Genomic DNA, 12,432 nt, shown 5'->3' with positions numbered 1-12,432 from the left:
TCTGCGACTGGGGGACCAGGGTCAGCCACATACAAGGCAAGCACCTTAACCCATGGACCATCCTTCTAGTACTGTATATCTTTCTTTCCTTCTTTATTTTTGGCTTTTTGGGTCACACCCGGTGATCAGGGGTTACTCCTGGCTTTGCACTCAGGAATTACTCCTGGCGGTGCTCGGGAGACCATATGGGATGCTAAGAATCGAACCTGGGTCGGCCATGTGCAAGGAAAACGCCCTACCTGCTGTACTATCGCTCCAACTCTTCTACTACTATATATCTTTAAAGGAACTTATAATAGCAACTCACCCATGAATTATTTCTTTTGTTATATGAGAACACTGTGGATAGAAAATACCAACTCAGAAAATGACTGGAATCAATAAAAACTTTTAAGATTAAAATTTAAGGTCAAAGAATAGGGGACAGAGAGATAGCAGAGCAGGTAGGTCACTTGTCTTGCACGTAGCCAACCTGAGTTCAATCCCTGGCACAACATATGACCCCTGAGACCCACCAGGAATGACTCCTGAGCAAGGAGTCAAGAGTTAAGTCCTGAGCGTTGCCAGGTGTGACCCCCTCCCCCGCCAAAAGGACAATGAGTAGTGATGATTTTAGAGATTTTATATTTTATGATTATGATTTTATATTCCTTTAATATCAGGAAAGGACATTTTTAAATTTTGGCGTGCTCCCAAGCAGTGCTTGTGGGTCCCGGAGGCCACTCCTGGTGCTACTCAGCCAACTGAGCTGGGTGAGTCCATGTTGGCACTTGGCAAAGCGATGCTGGCCTAGAGGTTAGGGGCACCAGGCAATCCCAGCAGTGCCTGGGGGTGGGAGGTCACGTAATCCAACTTTGGTTTGATCTGTAGGTCAGGGATCAAACTCTGGAGTTTCACATACTTGTAAGTGTCCACGAAACCCTGAGCTATTTTCTGACCCCCCAAATAGTATATTTTGGGACCACCTTTGCTTTCTAGAAAATGTGTCTCTAAGAGGCTCACCTGTTCTAAATATTAACGAGAGGATTCTGGAAGAAAGAATGGCAGAGGGTGACACAATTGGTCCATCATTGATTACTTTTCTTACTTGCAGGAGGCATGCCTGGTGGGGTTCGGGGCTTCGACTCAGGGATCACTCCTGGCAGGCCTGGGAGACCATATGGGGTGCTGAGGATCGAACCAGGCACGTACGGACAGCACCCTATCCACTGTAACAACACTCTGGCCCATATACTTTTTTTTTTTTTTTGGCTTTTAGGGTTGCACTTGGCGATGCTCAGGGATTACTCCTCGGTCTGCACTCAGAAATCATTTCTGGCGGTTCTCAGAGATGGGATGCCAGGGATTGAACATGGGTTGGCCGCGTGCAAGGCCAATGCCCTACCCGTTGTACTATGGCTCCAGCCCCATGTATAAACTTTTTTAAAGGGCCGTATATCATTTGGCACTTATAAGAAATCTAGGTCGAATGTTCCAGTCACTTTGTATCTCAAAGCTTCTAAATTCACTTGTTCCACTATCCAACTCAAATCTTTGGCAATCCGTTCCTGAGTTGTCAAGGATAAATTTAGATGCTTGGTTGAACATGAGCCCTCTCTCTCGAGCTATCACTTTTAATTGGAGCACGTTAAAGCATAACATAGGGTTTCAGCTGACATCAGTCTATTGCCATTGAAAAGTAAACATGGGCTGGTATTAAACTTGTCTCAGAAGTTTCAGGGCTCTACACAGGAGATGGGCTCTCTAACAGATGCCCCGTGGAAAAGTCGGTGTACCCTAAGGGCCGGTACCCTTGGAAATCTCATCCCACCTCCTGGGTTTGAAGCACCGTCTAGGGGTGGGGCCAGAGTACAGAGGGTAGGGCATTTGCCTTGCACGCAGATGACCTGGGTTCGATCCCCAGCACCCCAAATGGTCCCCCAAACATGTAACGAGTAATTCCTGAGCACAGGGCCAGGAATTACTGCTGAGCATCACCGAATGTGGCTCCAAAACAAAACAATCCAAATCTAGGGGCTGGCCTGATAGTACAATGGGTAGGAAAATTGTTTTGTACACGGCACGGTTCGGAACCCCGCCAGGAGTGCTCCCTGAGCACAGCGCTGGCAACAAGCCCTGAGCACCAGCGCAGCACGTGTGGCCCCCAAACCAAAAGTCATCTGTAATCTAGATGGCTGGTTAAAGAAACTTTGGTACATCTACACAGTGGAGTACTATGTAGCTGTTAGAAAGGATGAAGTCATGAAATTTACATACAAGTGGTGCCACATGGAAAGTATCATGCTAAGTGAAATGAGTCAGAAAGAGAGGGACAGGGACTCGATCTAGCACAGCCGGTAGGGCATTTGCTTTGCATGCTGCTGACCAGGGTTCAATTTCCAACAACCCATATGGTCCCCTGAGCATCGCCAGGAATAATTCCTGAGTGCAGAGCCAGGAGTGACCCCTGTGTATCACCGAATGTGACACCCCCCCCCCCCCCCAAAAAAAAGGCAGGGACAGACATAGAAAGACTGCATTCATCTGGGGAACATAAAGTAACAAAATAGGAGACTTATACCCAAGAATAGCTAAGTACCAGGAGGTTTATTCCATGGGTTGGAGGCCAGCTGCACATGCTAGGGGAAAAGGCAGCTCAGATAGAGAAGGGAGCACCAAATAAAGGGTGTTGGGAAGATCTGCCCAGGATGGGAGATGCATGCTGAAAGTATATTCTAGACCGAACATGATTGCCAATCAATGCCTCTTTTGCAAACCACAGCACCCAAAAGGAGAGAGAGAACAAAAGGGAGTGCCCTGCCACAGAGGCAGGTGGGATGGGGGGGGGGGGAGGTTGGGGGGTGTGAGGGATACTGAGACCCATGGTGGTGAAAAATGGGCACTGGTGGAGGGATGGGTATTTGATCATTGTATAATTGAAATCCAAGCACAAAAATTTGTAAGTCTACAACTGTACCTCATAGTGTTTCACTAATAAAAATTAAAAAATAAAATAGTGATAAGAATTTGAAAGAAACAAGTCATCTGTAATCTAAAGACTGTCCAGTTTGTGTCTCTAGCAGAACCTTTCTTCTCTACTTGGAGCTCTTTATGTCTGGACTACTTCACTTGGGTGTCAAAGCGGCCACTGAACTCTCACATGGCCCATGAGGTGCCCGGACTGCCCCCTCAGACCTAGCAAACTTTGCTGGCAAGTGCTACAAAGTCCAGCCCCCTCTTCCATTGGTAGGGAGGGCTTAGGATTTGGGGATAATTTTTTTTAATTTGCTTTTTGGGTCACACCTGGCGATACACAGGGTTTACTCCTGGCTCTGCACTCAGGAGTCACTCCTGGCGGTGCTCAGGGGGCCATATGGGATGCTGGGAATCGAACCCGGGTCGGCCACATGCAAGGCAAATGCCCTACCCGCTGTGCTATCTCTCCAGCCCCTTGGGGATAATTCTTGACTTCTCACTCTGCAAATTCTGTCAGTTCTATCATCAAAGTCTATCAGAAGATGCATACAGAGAGAGAGAGAGAGAGAGAGAGAGAGAGAGAGAGAGAGAAACAGAGAGAGAGAGAGAGAGAGTCAGGGACTGGTAGTGGGAAATGTACACTCGTGGAGGGATGGGTGTTGGGACTTTGCATGTCTGAAACCCGATCATGAAAATTTGTAACTGTGTATCTCATGGTGATTGAAAGAATGACAAAAAAGAAAAAGAATACAAATAAAATTACAAAGAAAAAAGAAATAAAAGATTAAAAACACACACACACACACACACACACACACACACACACACACACACACAAAGTATCCCCTAGATATTTCATGTTACAGAATTGGAGATGCGCTCTTAGAATCTTTCTGTGCAGGTATGTTTAAAATCAAACACTAAAGAATGCTAAAGCTCTCTGGAAAGAAAGATGGCAGCCGCATGGGAGCCTTGTGGAGAGCAGGTATGAGCCGGGGGTGTGGGGGTGATGAAAACCTCATGGGAAGGGGGGCATTCCAGCCCATTCCTCATGCCCTACCGAGGTCACCAGTTGCCCCCCACGAGGTGGCTCTCTGGCACGGCCACGACTCCAGAGCACAGAAACCAATCTCTTAATTATCTGACTTTTAGTAGAAATACTTCCAGGGTTAATAAGTAAAACAGTAGAAATCCAAAACCGCGCGGCCGCTATTGCAGCCGCATGACAACATTTAATTCTTGAACCCAGCTGTAGAACGCAAATCATTTCACAACGCTTTTTCAGCATGTCTGATTTGGGGGTGGGGGGGTAAACTCTAAATAAATAATAATGGTGCATCTTTTATTGAAACAATGAATCTAGTCAAAGTAGATAGAATGCTAACTAGAATTCATCTGCCTCACAGGGACTGGGAGGGGTGGGGGGTAGGGTTTTATTGGGGTTCTTCGTGGTAAAAAATAAGTATTGGTAAAGGGAAATGTGTTTGATATTTGCATGACTGAGACCTAAACCTGAAAGCTTTGTAACTTTTCCCACAGTGATTCAATAAATAAGTAAATTATAAAAAAATTCACAAAATTAAAAAAAAAAGAATGCTAAAAAAAAAAAAGGATATGCTTACTTCTATCCACTTGTGCTGCCCCGTAGGCACCATCATCTCCCAACTCAGTTTTTGATTTGTTCTCCCTGCTTCTGTCCTCGGCCACCTGGTCTTCCCTACAGCCCCCCAAATAATCCATGTAAGTCAGATTATGTCACTCTCTGCCCAAACCCTGCTCTTCAGGGTATGTCTCGTTAGGGGTATGTCCCAAAGTCCTTAAACATCAACTGCCTTCCTTTCCCCTATTTTCTTAACATCATTCTCTTGGTGAGTCTTTTTTGTGGCCAAGGATCTAAAATCACCATTCCTGTCCCCGTTCAGGCTTTGCTTTTTCCTCTGGAGCATTTATCCAATATCCTGCGTGCCTTTTCCTTCTGTCCAGACTCTGTCTGTCCCGCTAGACACTAACGCAGGGTTTGGGGCTGTTTCTCATTGCTCTCTCCCTTTTTGCACCTAGGGAAGGGAGTTGCATACCATGCAAAAATCAGTAAGTCTTGTTAATAACGGAAATATATGTGGTACATTTTGTGAGAAATAAAGTTCACGAGTAAAAGTATGATTCCCAGACGAATGGTTCACCTAACATTTAAAAAAGCTCATGAATGCTGGGCTTTCACGGAGGTAAGTCCTTGAAGGAAATCTGACTTATATCAAGTTAACTCTTGGGGAAACTTATCTTTGCAATATGGAGCTTCAAAGATGGGTGTTCCAGAAGAAAATCAATGCTAAAGCCAGGTGGGTAATGTTTGTTTGCGTGTCAAATAAGCTAATGGTTTTAAAAACATTTAGTTGCACAGAGCTTACTATTTATGGTGGACTAACATTAAAAACGGGGAAAAAAATGGCTCACGGACTTGAATTAGCAGTTTGGCATGCAGGGTACATAGAACATGACTTGGCCTTGGGTGCTGTCCAAGAGTGCTTAGATATAGACTAGTTCTGTCTCGAAAGGGATTTTGACAGTCCGGGCCTGGGTGTTTAGGTTAATTACAGTTACACGCAGGATCTTCAGTACTTAAACTTCTTTCTTTTCTTTGGATTTGGGGCCACCCCTCGCAGTGCTTGTTTGTGTGTTTCCTGACTCCGAGCCTGGGCAGCAGTTGCCCTGGGGACCGAGCAGTGCCAGAGATCAAGTCCAGGCCGCTCACGTGCCTGAGAGCAGCCATTCTCTACTTTACTTCTATCTTAAAACCTAGGAATGATGAAATTTTTAATAGACTCCTTATCAATTTACAAGCGAACATTAACTGAGGGCACAGACGGTTAAGTTCTTAAACCGCAGGTGACAGGTGCAATGTAGAGAAAGGGAAGATCGACAAGGCCAAGGTCAGGAATCCTGGCCCCCAGCTCTCACTGGGCCACTAAGTGGCTTCACGATTTCGGGCGACTCATTTCACCTGTTTCCTCTTCTGCATAGTGTGGAAGAGGGACTGGGAGGCACCAAGCTACAGACTTCAGACTCAGCTACTCCGTTTGCTATTTTTTTTTGTTTGGGATACACGTGGCTGTGCTTGGGGGGACCGTGTGTGGTGACGAGGATCAAACCCGGGTTGACTGTGTGCGAGACAAACGCCTTATGCGCCGTACTCGTGCTCAACTTTAACTCTGATCACCACCTGCTTAAATGTTTATTTCCTAGTCCCTGTAATTTGTTCTGTTCTGTGGCAAGGGGTGGGGGAGGCGAGATGGGGGGAGTCAAGTCGAGCAACTTTGTACTAAGGGGATGATCCCGAACTATGCAGCTGGGTCCCACAGTTCTTAAACTATGAAAGAAGGGAGGAGAACGGGCTGCGGTGCTGTGTGAGGACTGGACAGACTGAAGAGGGAACGGGCCAGACAGACAAGTAATGTGGGAGCCTCAATTCTTACTTAACTGCCTCTTCCAAGCTTCTTGTCTCCTTCTGCCTTCAGAGAGAAATGCAGCCGTGCTGACACCTACATTTTAGCTTAGCGTGACTTCTGAGCTCCAGAAATCCAAGTCATTAAGTTTGTGGGACTCTGATCCAATAGGAAACTAATCATGAGCTATACTGTAAGGAAATTAATCTTATTTATCAGCGATACAGGGTTTAAAGTAAGTCCTATACTGTGCTCGTCAGAAGTCATCAAAGGACCATGAACTGCTTGTAGTAAGCTTGTGGGAATTAGTGGCATCTACAGGAATAGCATTTTTACTAATGATTCCTGTTAGTGATAGAAACCTGGGTATTTCATGAGGGAAAATGGCAAGAGAAATTAGGTGACCTAGAATCAAAGTGTGTTTACTCTGGCCCTCAGTTACTTTACTTGTTTACATACCGAAGGGCTGGAATAAAACAGAAATTCCTCTGGCTCTAAAACACACTTTTAAAATCCGGACAGACGCTAACAGGGGCCTCTGATATCTTCTCCTCCCCAAAGTTTGGAGAATATTTGCGTTGGAATGTACTGTCATTACCTTGAATGGCCCAGAGACAAGTTCCACTGCAAGTTCTAATTTAGTTTAACAATCAAGTGACTGGATTATAGCCTTGACAATCTTAATCAGGTGGGGTACGTGAGAAAACGGAGTTTCACTGGTAAAAGTATGGGAAAAATGGAGTTGGATGGGTTCTCAAAAGAAGAAACTTAAGACACAATCTGGCTTGTTTCCTTTTATTTTTTTTTCTTTTTGGGTCACACCCGGCGATGCACAGGGGTTACTCCTGGCTCATGCACTCAGGAATTGCTCCTGGCGGTGCTCTGGGGACCATATGGGATGCTGGGAATTGAATCCGGGGCAGCTGCGTGCAAGGCAAACACCCTACCCGCTGTGCTATCGCTCCAGCCTCTGGCTCGTTCCCTTTTTATTCCCTTTGGGGTGGGGTGGGGGTCTGGGCTACCCTGGACAGTGCTCAGGGATTATTTTGGGTGGATCCAAAAGTGGTGCTCAGAATCAAACCAGTCTGACCACATGCAAGAAAGGTGCCTTACCAACTGGCCAAAGATTATGCCTTGATTTTCGATGGAACTAAATGAAACATATTTAAACTTGACAAATACCAAGTCACTCTTTTCAGAAAGTAACCCCCAGTAGCATGAATCACTTCTCACAGGCTAGTCACTCGCGTTTTAGACGGTAGTCAGCAAATTATGGCCTGTAGGCTTTTTTGCAAGGCTTTGGAGATCAAAAGTTTTTTTTTTGGGGTGGGGGGGAGAGATAGTACCAAAACCATCGCTCCAAAAAAACCCAAGCAACTCACAAAGATATGAAGCAATTTTTGTATTTCTAAAGGGTTCTAAAGAAAAAGTGCCTTTCTAGACCACCATATACCTATAGAGCCCCCAAAGTTATTATCTGACCCTTTATTAAGCTTGCTAACTCCTTTTCCAGCGACTCCTTTTGTTTTTGGGCCACACCTGGAGGTGCTCACGGATCTCCACCCCCTTTTAGAAAGACTCTTGCAACAGAGAGGGATTTAAGAGCCTCTTCCCCAAGTGTACTGAACTGAAGAGTCGGTGAAATCAGCACGTCTCACTTTGTGGTGGCTGGAAAGGTGGGGACTCAGTATTGTGGAGCACTAAGGGCATGTCAAGTCCTTTGCTGCTGGCTGCTACTACTCCGCTCTGGCCCTTCTAGCAGGCACTGCATCTACTTAAGAAGGCTTGCAGACTCTGACCTCCCCTCGAAGCTTAAATAACCCCCGGCTCACATGCAGTGAGTGATGGGAGCTGCGTTGCTTATGTGATTACCATCGAACTCTTTGCTACATAAAACACAGGTGGTTCCGGTGCAGGGATTTGATGCCTTCTTTTAACTGTCTCAAGGTCAACCGATGATTATGTCTTTCCCGGTCTTTGGAAGAGGGCGGGGGTCTGCGCAGCAGAGCAGCTATTACTACAGTAGGCCTGTTCCATTTTGTTTTTTTCTTTGCAATACAAAATAGCATGACATCGGAACAGCCAGTCAACAAATCTGAAAGAGGCGATCTGAAGAGTGGGGTGCTCTTGGATTTAAAAACAAATATATATTTACAATGAACAGATATATATATATATTTTTTGCTTTTTGGGTCACACCCGGCGATGCACAGGTGTTACTCCTGGCTCTGCACTCAGGGATCACTCCTGGCGGTGCTCGGGGGACCATATGGGATACTGGGAATCGAACCTGGGTCGGCTGCTTGCAAGGCAAACGCCCCAACCCGCTGTGCGGCTGCTCCAGCCCCGACCAGATACGAATTTTACAACCAGAACAGCATTTTTCAGCGCTCAGGACGCGTCCGTCCGTCCGTCCGTCCCGCCTCCCTCCTCACAAAACCACGCTTTTCCCCTTAGCGTGCTTCTCCTACCCCCACCCCCTTTCTGGGGGACCACTGGATGGAAAGATGCGGGGAAAGGCCGTGTACGAGGGATTCGACCCGGACGCGCCCTCGGGGCTGGGGGGGGCGCTCACCGTCCGGGTGGGCTCCCCGCGGCGCCCCGCCTGCAGGCGCCCAAGACCACCCTGCTGCACGCGGGGGTGGGGGAGGGGGCACGTCCCGGGACGCCCCCCACCCCCCGCCCGGGCGCCTTCCCGCACGCCCCCCCCTCCCGCAGCCCCCCACTAACCTGACCAGGTCGGTCATGCAGGAGCCCACCACCACCACCGCCGCCGCCGCCACCTCCTCCTGCCCCTGCCCGCAGGGATCCCCGGACGCCGCCATAGCGCCGCGGCCGCCCTCTGCCCTCTGCCCTCTGCCCTCTGCCCTCCGGGACGCCGACACCCGCGCGGGCCTAGCCGCGGCGGGGCGCCCGCGGAGTGCCCGACGGGACCGGGCGGCGGCGAGCCCCGCTCCCCCCGAGGCCCCCGTCGCCCGCGCCGGCCCCTCGCGCCCGAGACGGGCCCCGCCGAGCCCCCCAGCGCGCGGCCCCCCGAGAGACGCGACCGGCCGAGCGTCCGTCAGGCACCGCGGGGGCGGCCCCGCCAGCCGGCGCGGCGCCCCGGGAGCGCGCACGTCGGGCCGGGAGCGCGCACGTCGGGCCGGGCCGGCGGGGGCGCGCACGCATCGGGCCGCGGCGCGCGCGCAGAGCGGTGCGTCGGTCGGGGGCGCGCTCGGGTAACCCGTGCCCCGCGTAGTCGCCGGTTACCGATCGGGACTAAGTTCCAGGTACCTGGACTGGGGCTGGTGCGGGGAGGTTGCATCCCGAGCGGCGTCGCGGCCGCAGTGCGCCGGGGCCCGGCCTCCCCCTCCCTGTAGAGCCGGGCCCTGCTCCAGAGACCACCCCGCTCCCCGCAGGACGACCCCCGCCCGCCCCCCTGCTCCCCCGGCCCCGAGGCTGCCCCTTCTGCCAGCTCGCCCGCGCCCACTCGCCCCTGCTTGCTCCCGCCCTCTAGGAGCGACCGAGCGCGGAGGCAGATCGGGGCCCGCCCCCCGGCCGCCCCCTCGTGTGTTCCCCTAGAGCGAGGTGGGGCGCCCTCGGGGTCCCAGCCGATCTGGGTGTTTCCTTTGGGGGGAGGGGGACGCAAGCTGCCCCCCCTCCCCCGGGAGGAGTTGCTTTCCCCGGGTAACTTCCCTCGTGCGCGGCGTGACGTCGGCGTGACGCAGCAGGACGCCACCCCTTTCCGTTCCATGACGTCAGCCGGGCACATGTTTCCGCGCTCGTCATCGCATCCTTGATTAATTGCAAGGAGCGGGGGCCGGCTGGAGGCGTCGGTGGACTCCCCAGGCCACCCGGCAGAACCTTAGGTGACCCTAGGTTGGGGGCGGGCAGCCGACCCCGGAAAAGTCGTCTTTCGGCGTTTTCCTTCTGAAATGTCACAACCAGGATGTGTAAACTGCACGGTTGGCCTTCCAGGGGGCCTGGGCGCCTGCAAGGTCGGCCTCCCCGGCTCTGCTGGCCCTGCTGTGTCGGTGGGATGTGCAGATGTGCGGACGCTGGTCCTGTGTCAGGTGGGGGTCGGGGAGGGGGCGAGGGGGTGCAGCCCACCCGGGGTCCCCGGTCCAGAGCACGGCACCAAAGGCCTTCAGTCTGGCTCGCAGGTGATTCGGTTTGGGGGTCTGCCTCCCTCTCCCCCCTCCTCTCGAGGGCTCAGAACTCCTCACAGTTGAAGCATTTTAACGCTGCGTGAGATCATGAACTGTCAGAAAAATAAAAGTATCAGGGCTGTTCTGGAAACAAAGAAATTCATTCCTTCGAGTGTCATTCTGAGGTCATGCCAATTGCTGAGTTGGAATGGGTGACTGTCACCTTTTGTACCCTTTGGTTTCTGCATCAGCTCAGTTCCTGGAGTCTCTGGGCGGGGGGAATCACCCCCGGCCAACTTGAGCAGTGGTGGAATTTATTTCCAGCTGTGTAGCAGCCATTAACGTCATGACTTTTTTTTTTTTTTGGTCTGTACAAGTATTGTAACTTGAATGGTTTTTTAAAAAAAAAGTAAGTTCCTCTTGATGCTTTTGTCTTTAAATGTTTGAAGTCATAAAATGTTTGAGAGGGAGATGGTTATGGTGAATTTGCAGGAAGATCTGGATTTGAATTCTGACTTTTCTGTTTGCTGGGTTTGTGTCTTTGGACAAGTTACCTGGACTTGTTGAGCCTTTATTTATTTATTTATTTATTTTTTTGTCTTTCTCTTTGGCTTGTTACTTGGTTAAACAGCCTTTCACTAGCAGTGACATCAGTAGGGAAGAGCAAGGAGATAGCACACGGGCTTGGGTACATGCTCTGTAAGCTGGAACTCTCTTCTGTGTGTTCCTAGTGTGGACTCCACTTCCCTCTCCAAGCACCTGAGTGTGAACCTCCCCCCCAAAAGTTGGAATGTGAGTGTATTAGGAAAAAAAAACCAAACTTCAAAATGATACAGTCTTAGAAAACTGTTTAAAGACAGATTAGGAAAGTTATCCATGTCATCTGTTAATTGTGAATTCTCCTACCGGCCCCTCTGCTCTGGGTTATGAAGATCTGCCTCAGTAACGTATATGGAGGCTGTGTATAGAGGCAGTGTTCGAGGAAGGTATGTGATTTTGATGATGGATAAAAGCCTTGCGTTTGATGTTTACTCTTTTTGATCACGTTGGAGTGCCACAGAGCGGGTGGGCGTCTGTTAAGAAGCAAACCGTGTTTCCTACTTGCAGATGATTTGGGGACTAGAGTGTAGGTTTGCTCTGCCTCAGAGGTGTTCTGTGTCACCACTACATCGGGTCATGAGGTTATTATTATTTTTAAAGACCACTGCAGCCCTTCCCTTATTCACTCTCTGAAATGATAGAAACGGGCACCCGTTTTCATTTTTTCAAATTTTAAAAAATTTTTTATTTATTTATTTTTTGAGGGGACACGTAAGTCTCACATGGCATCATACATGAAAACTAGATCCAGGGCTTCATTTCCTTGTAATTTTAACTTGCAGAAAGTCAATTTTGCTTTTGATGTGGGATTATCCTTTCAGCTGAGGAAAAAAATGATCATCTCAGTTGACTTATTCACCTTTGGAAGTTGAAGCTTTCGCTTAGAAACTTGTTGTGAGGAATTCACGTACTCCCTCCCGCAACCCCAGGGGTTTCCAAGTCATTTAGATATGATTTATTGGTTGTGCTTTTGTATTTTCAGTTGTCAGAACTTCTCAGTGCCTTAAAGTAAAAGACTTTCAGATCCATCCTAGTTTGCGGTGCTTAATAACTGGGTGCACAAGTGTAGACTTCTATGATTTAATTACATGGATTTTTGCTATATCTGTTCCTCAGATAGATTATCTTCTACCACGTTTTTTTGGGGGGTGGGGGAAATTATCTTCTCTTCATGTGCACTAAATATTTCTTAAGTTTGCATCTTTTTTTTTTTTTTAAGCACTATTGTAGTGGGTGTTTAGTGTTTGCCAGGTCCTTTTGTTAAATACTTACAGGGGTTCAACACATGGTCCTGGCAGGGGAGAGATCAC

At 49.2% G+C, this 12,432-nt stretch overlaps 2 protein-coding genes across 2 annotated transcripts in view; one reads left to right on the top strand and one right to left on the bottom strand.

Moving 5' to 3' along the window:
- The window catches only part of RBKS (ribokinase), a 97,028-nt gene extending 87,787 nt beyond the window's left edge, over nt 1-9,241 (bottom strand). Inside the window, exon 1 of the mRNA XM_056125530.1 lies at nt 9,126-9,241. Within this exon, the coding sequence (XP_055981505.1) occupies nt 9,126-9,220 (95 nt within the window). The 5' untranslated portion in view covers nt 9,221-9,241. The remainder of the gene's footprint in view (nt 1-9,125) is intronic.
- A 328-nt stretch (nt 9,242-9,569) lies between these two features.
- The window catches only part of BABAM2 (BRISC and BRCA1 A complex member 2), a 417,702-nt gene continuing 414,839 nt past the window's right edge, over nt 9,570-12,432 (top strand). The window contains exon 1 of the mRNA XM_056123586.1: nt 9,570-9,664. The gene's annotated coding sequence lies outside the window, so the exon portion shown is untranslated. The remainder of the gene's footprint in view (nt 9,665-12,432) is intronic.

This window comes from Sorex fumeus, unplaced genomic scaffold (genome assembly GCF_029834395.1).
Source record: "Sorex fumeus unplaced genomic scaffold, SorFum_2.1 ptg000006l, whole genome shotgun sequence".
In the NCBI taxonomy this organism is placed as follows: Eukaryota; Metazoa; Chordata; class Mammalia; order Eulipotyphla; family Soricidae; genus Sorex; species Sorex fumeus.
This window is presented reverse-complemented; position numbering and strand designations above follow the sequence as displayed.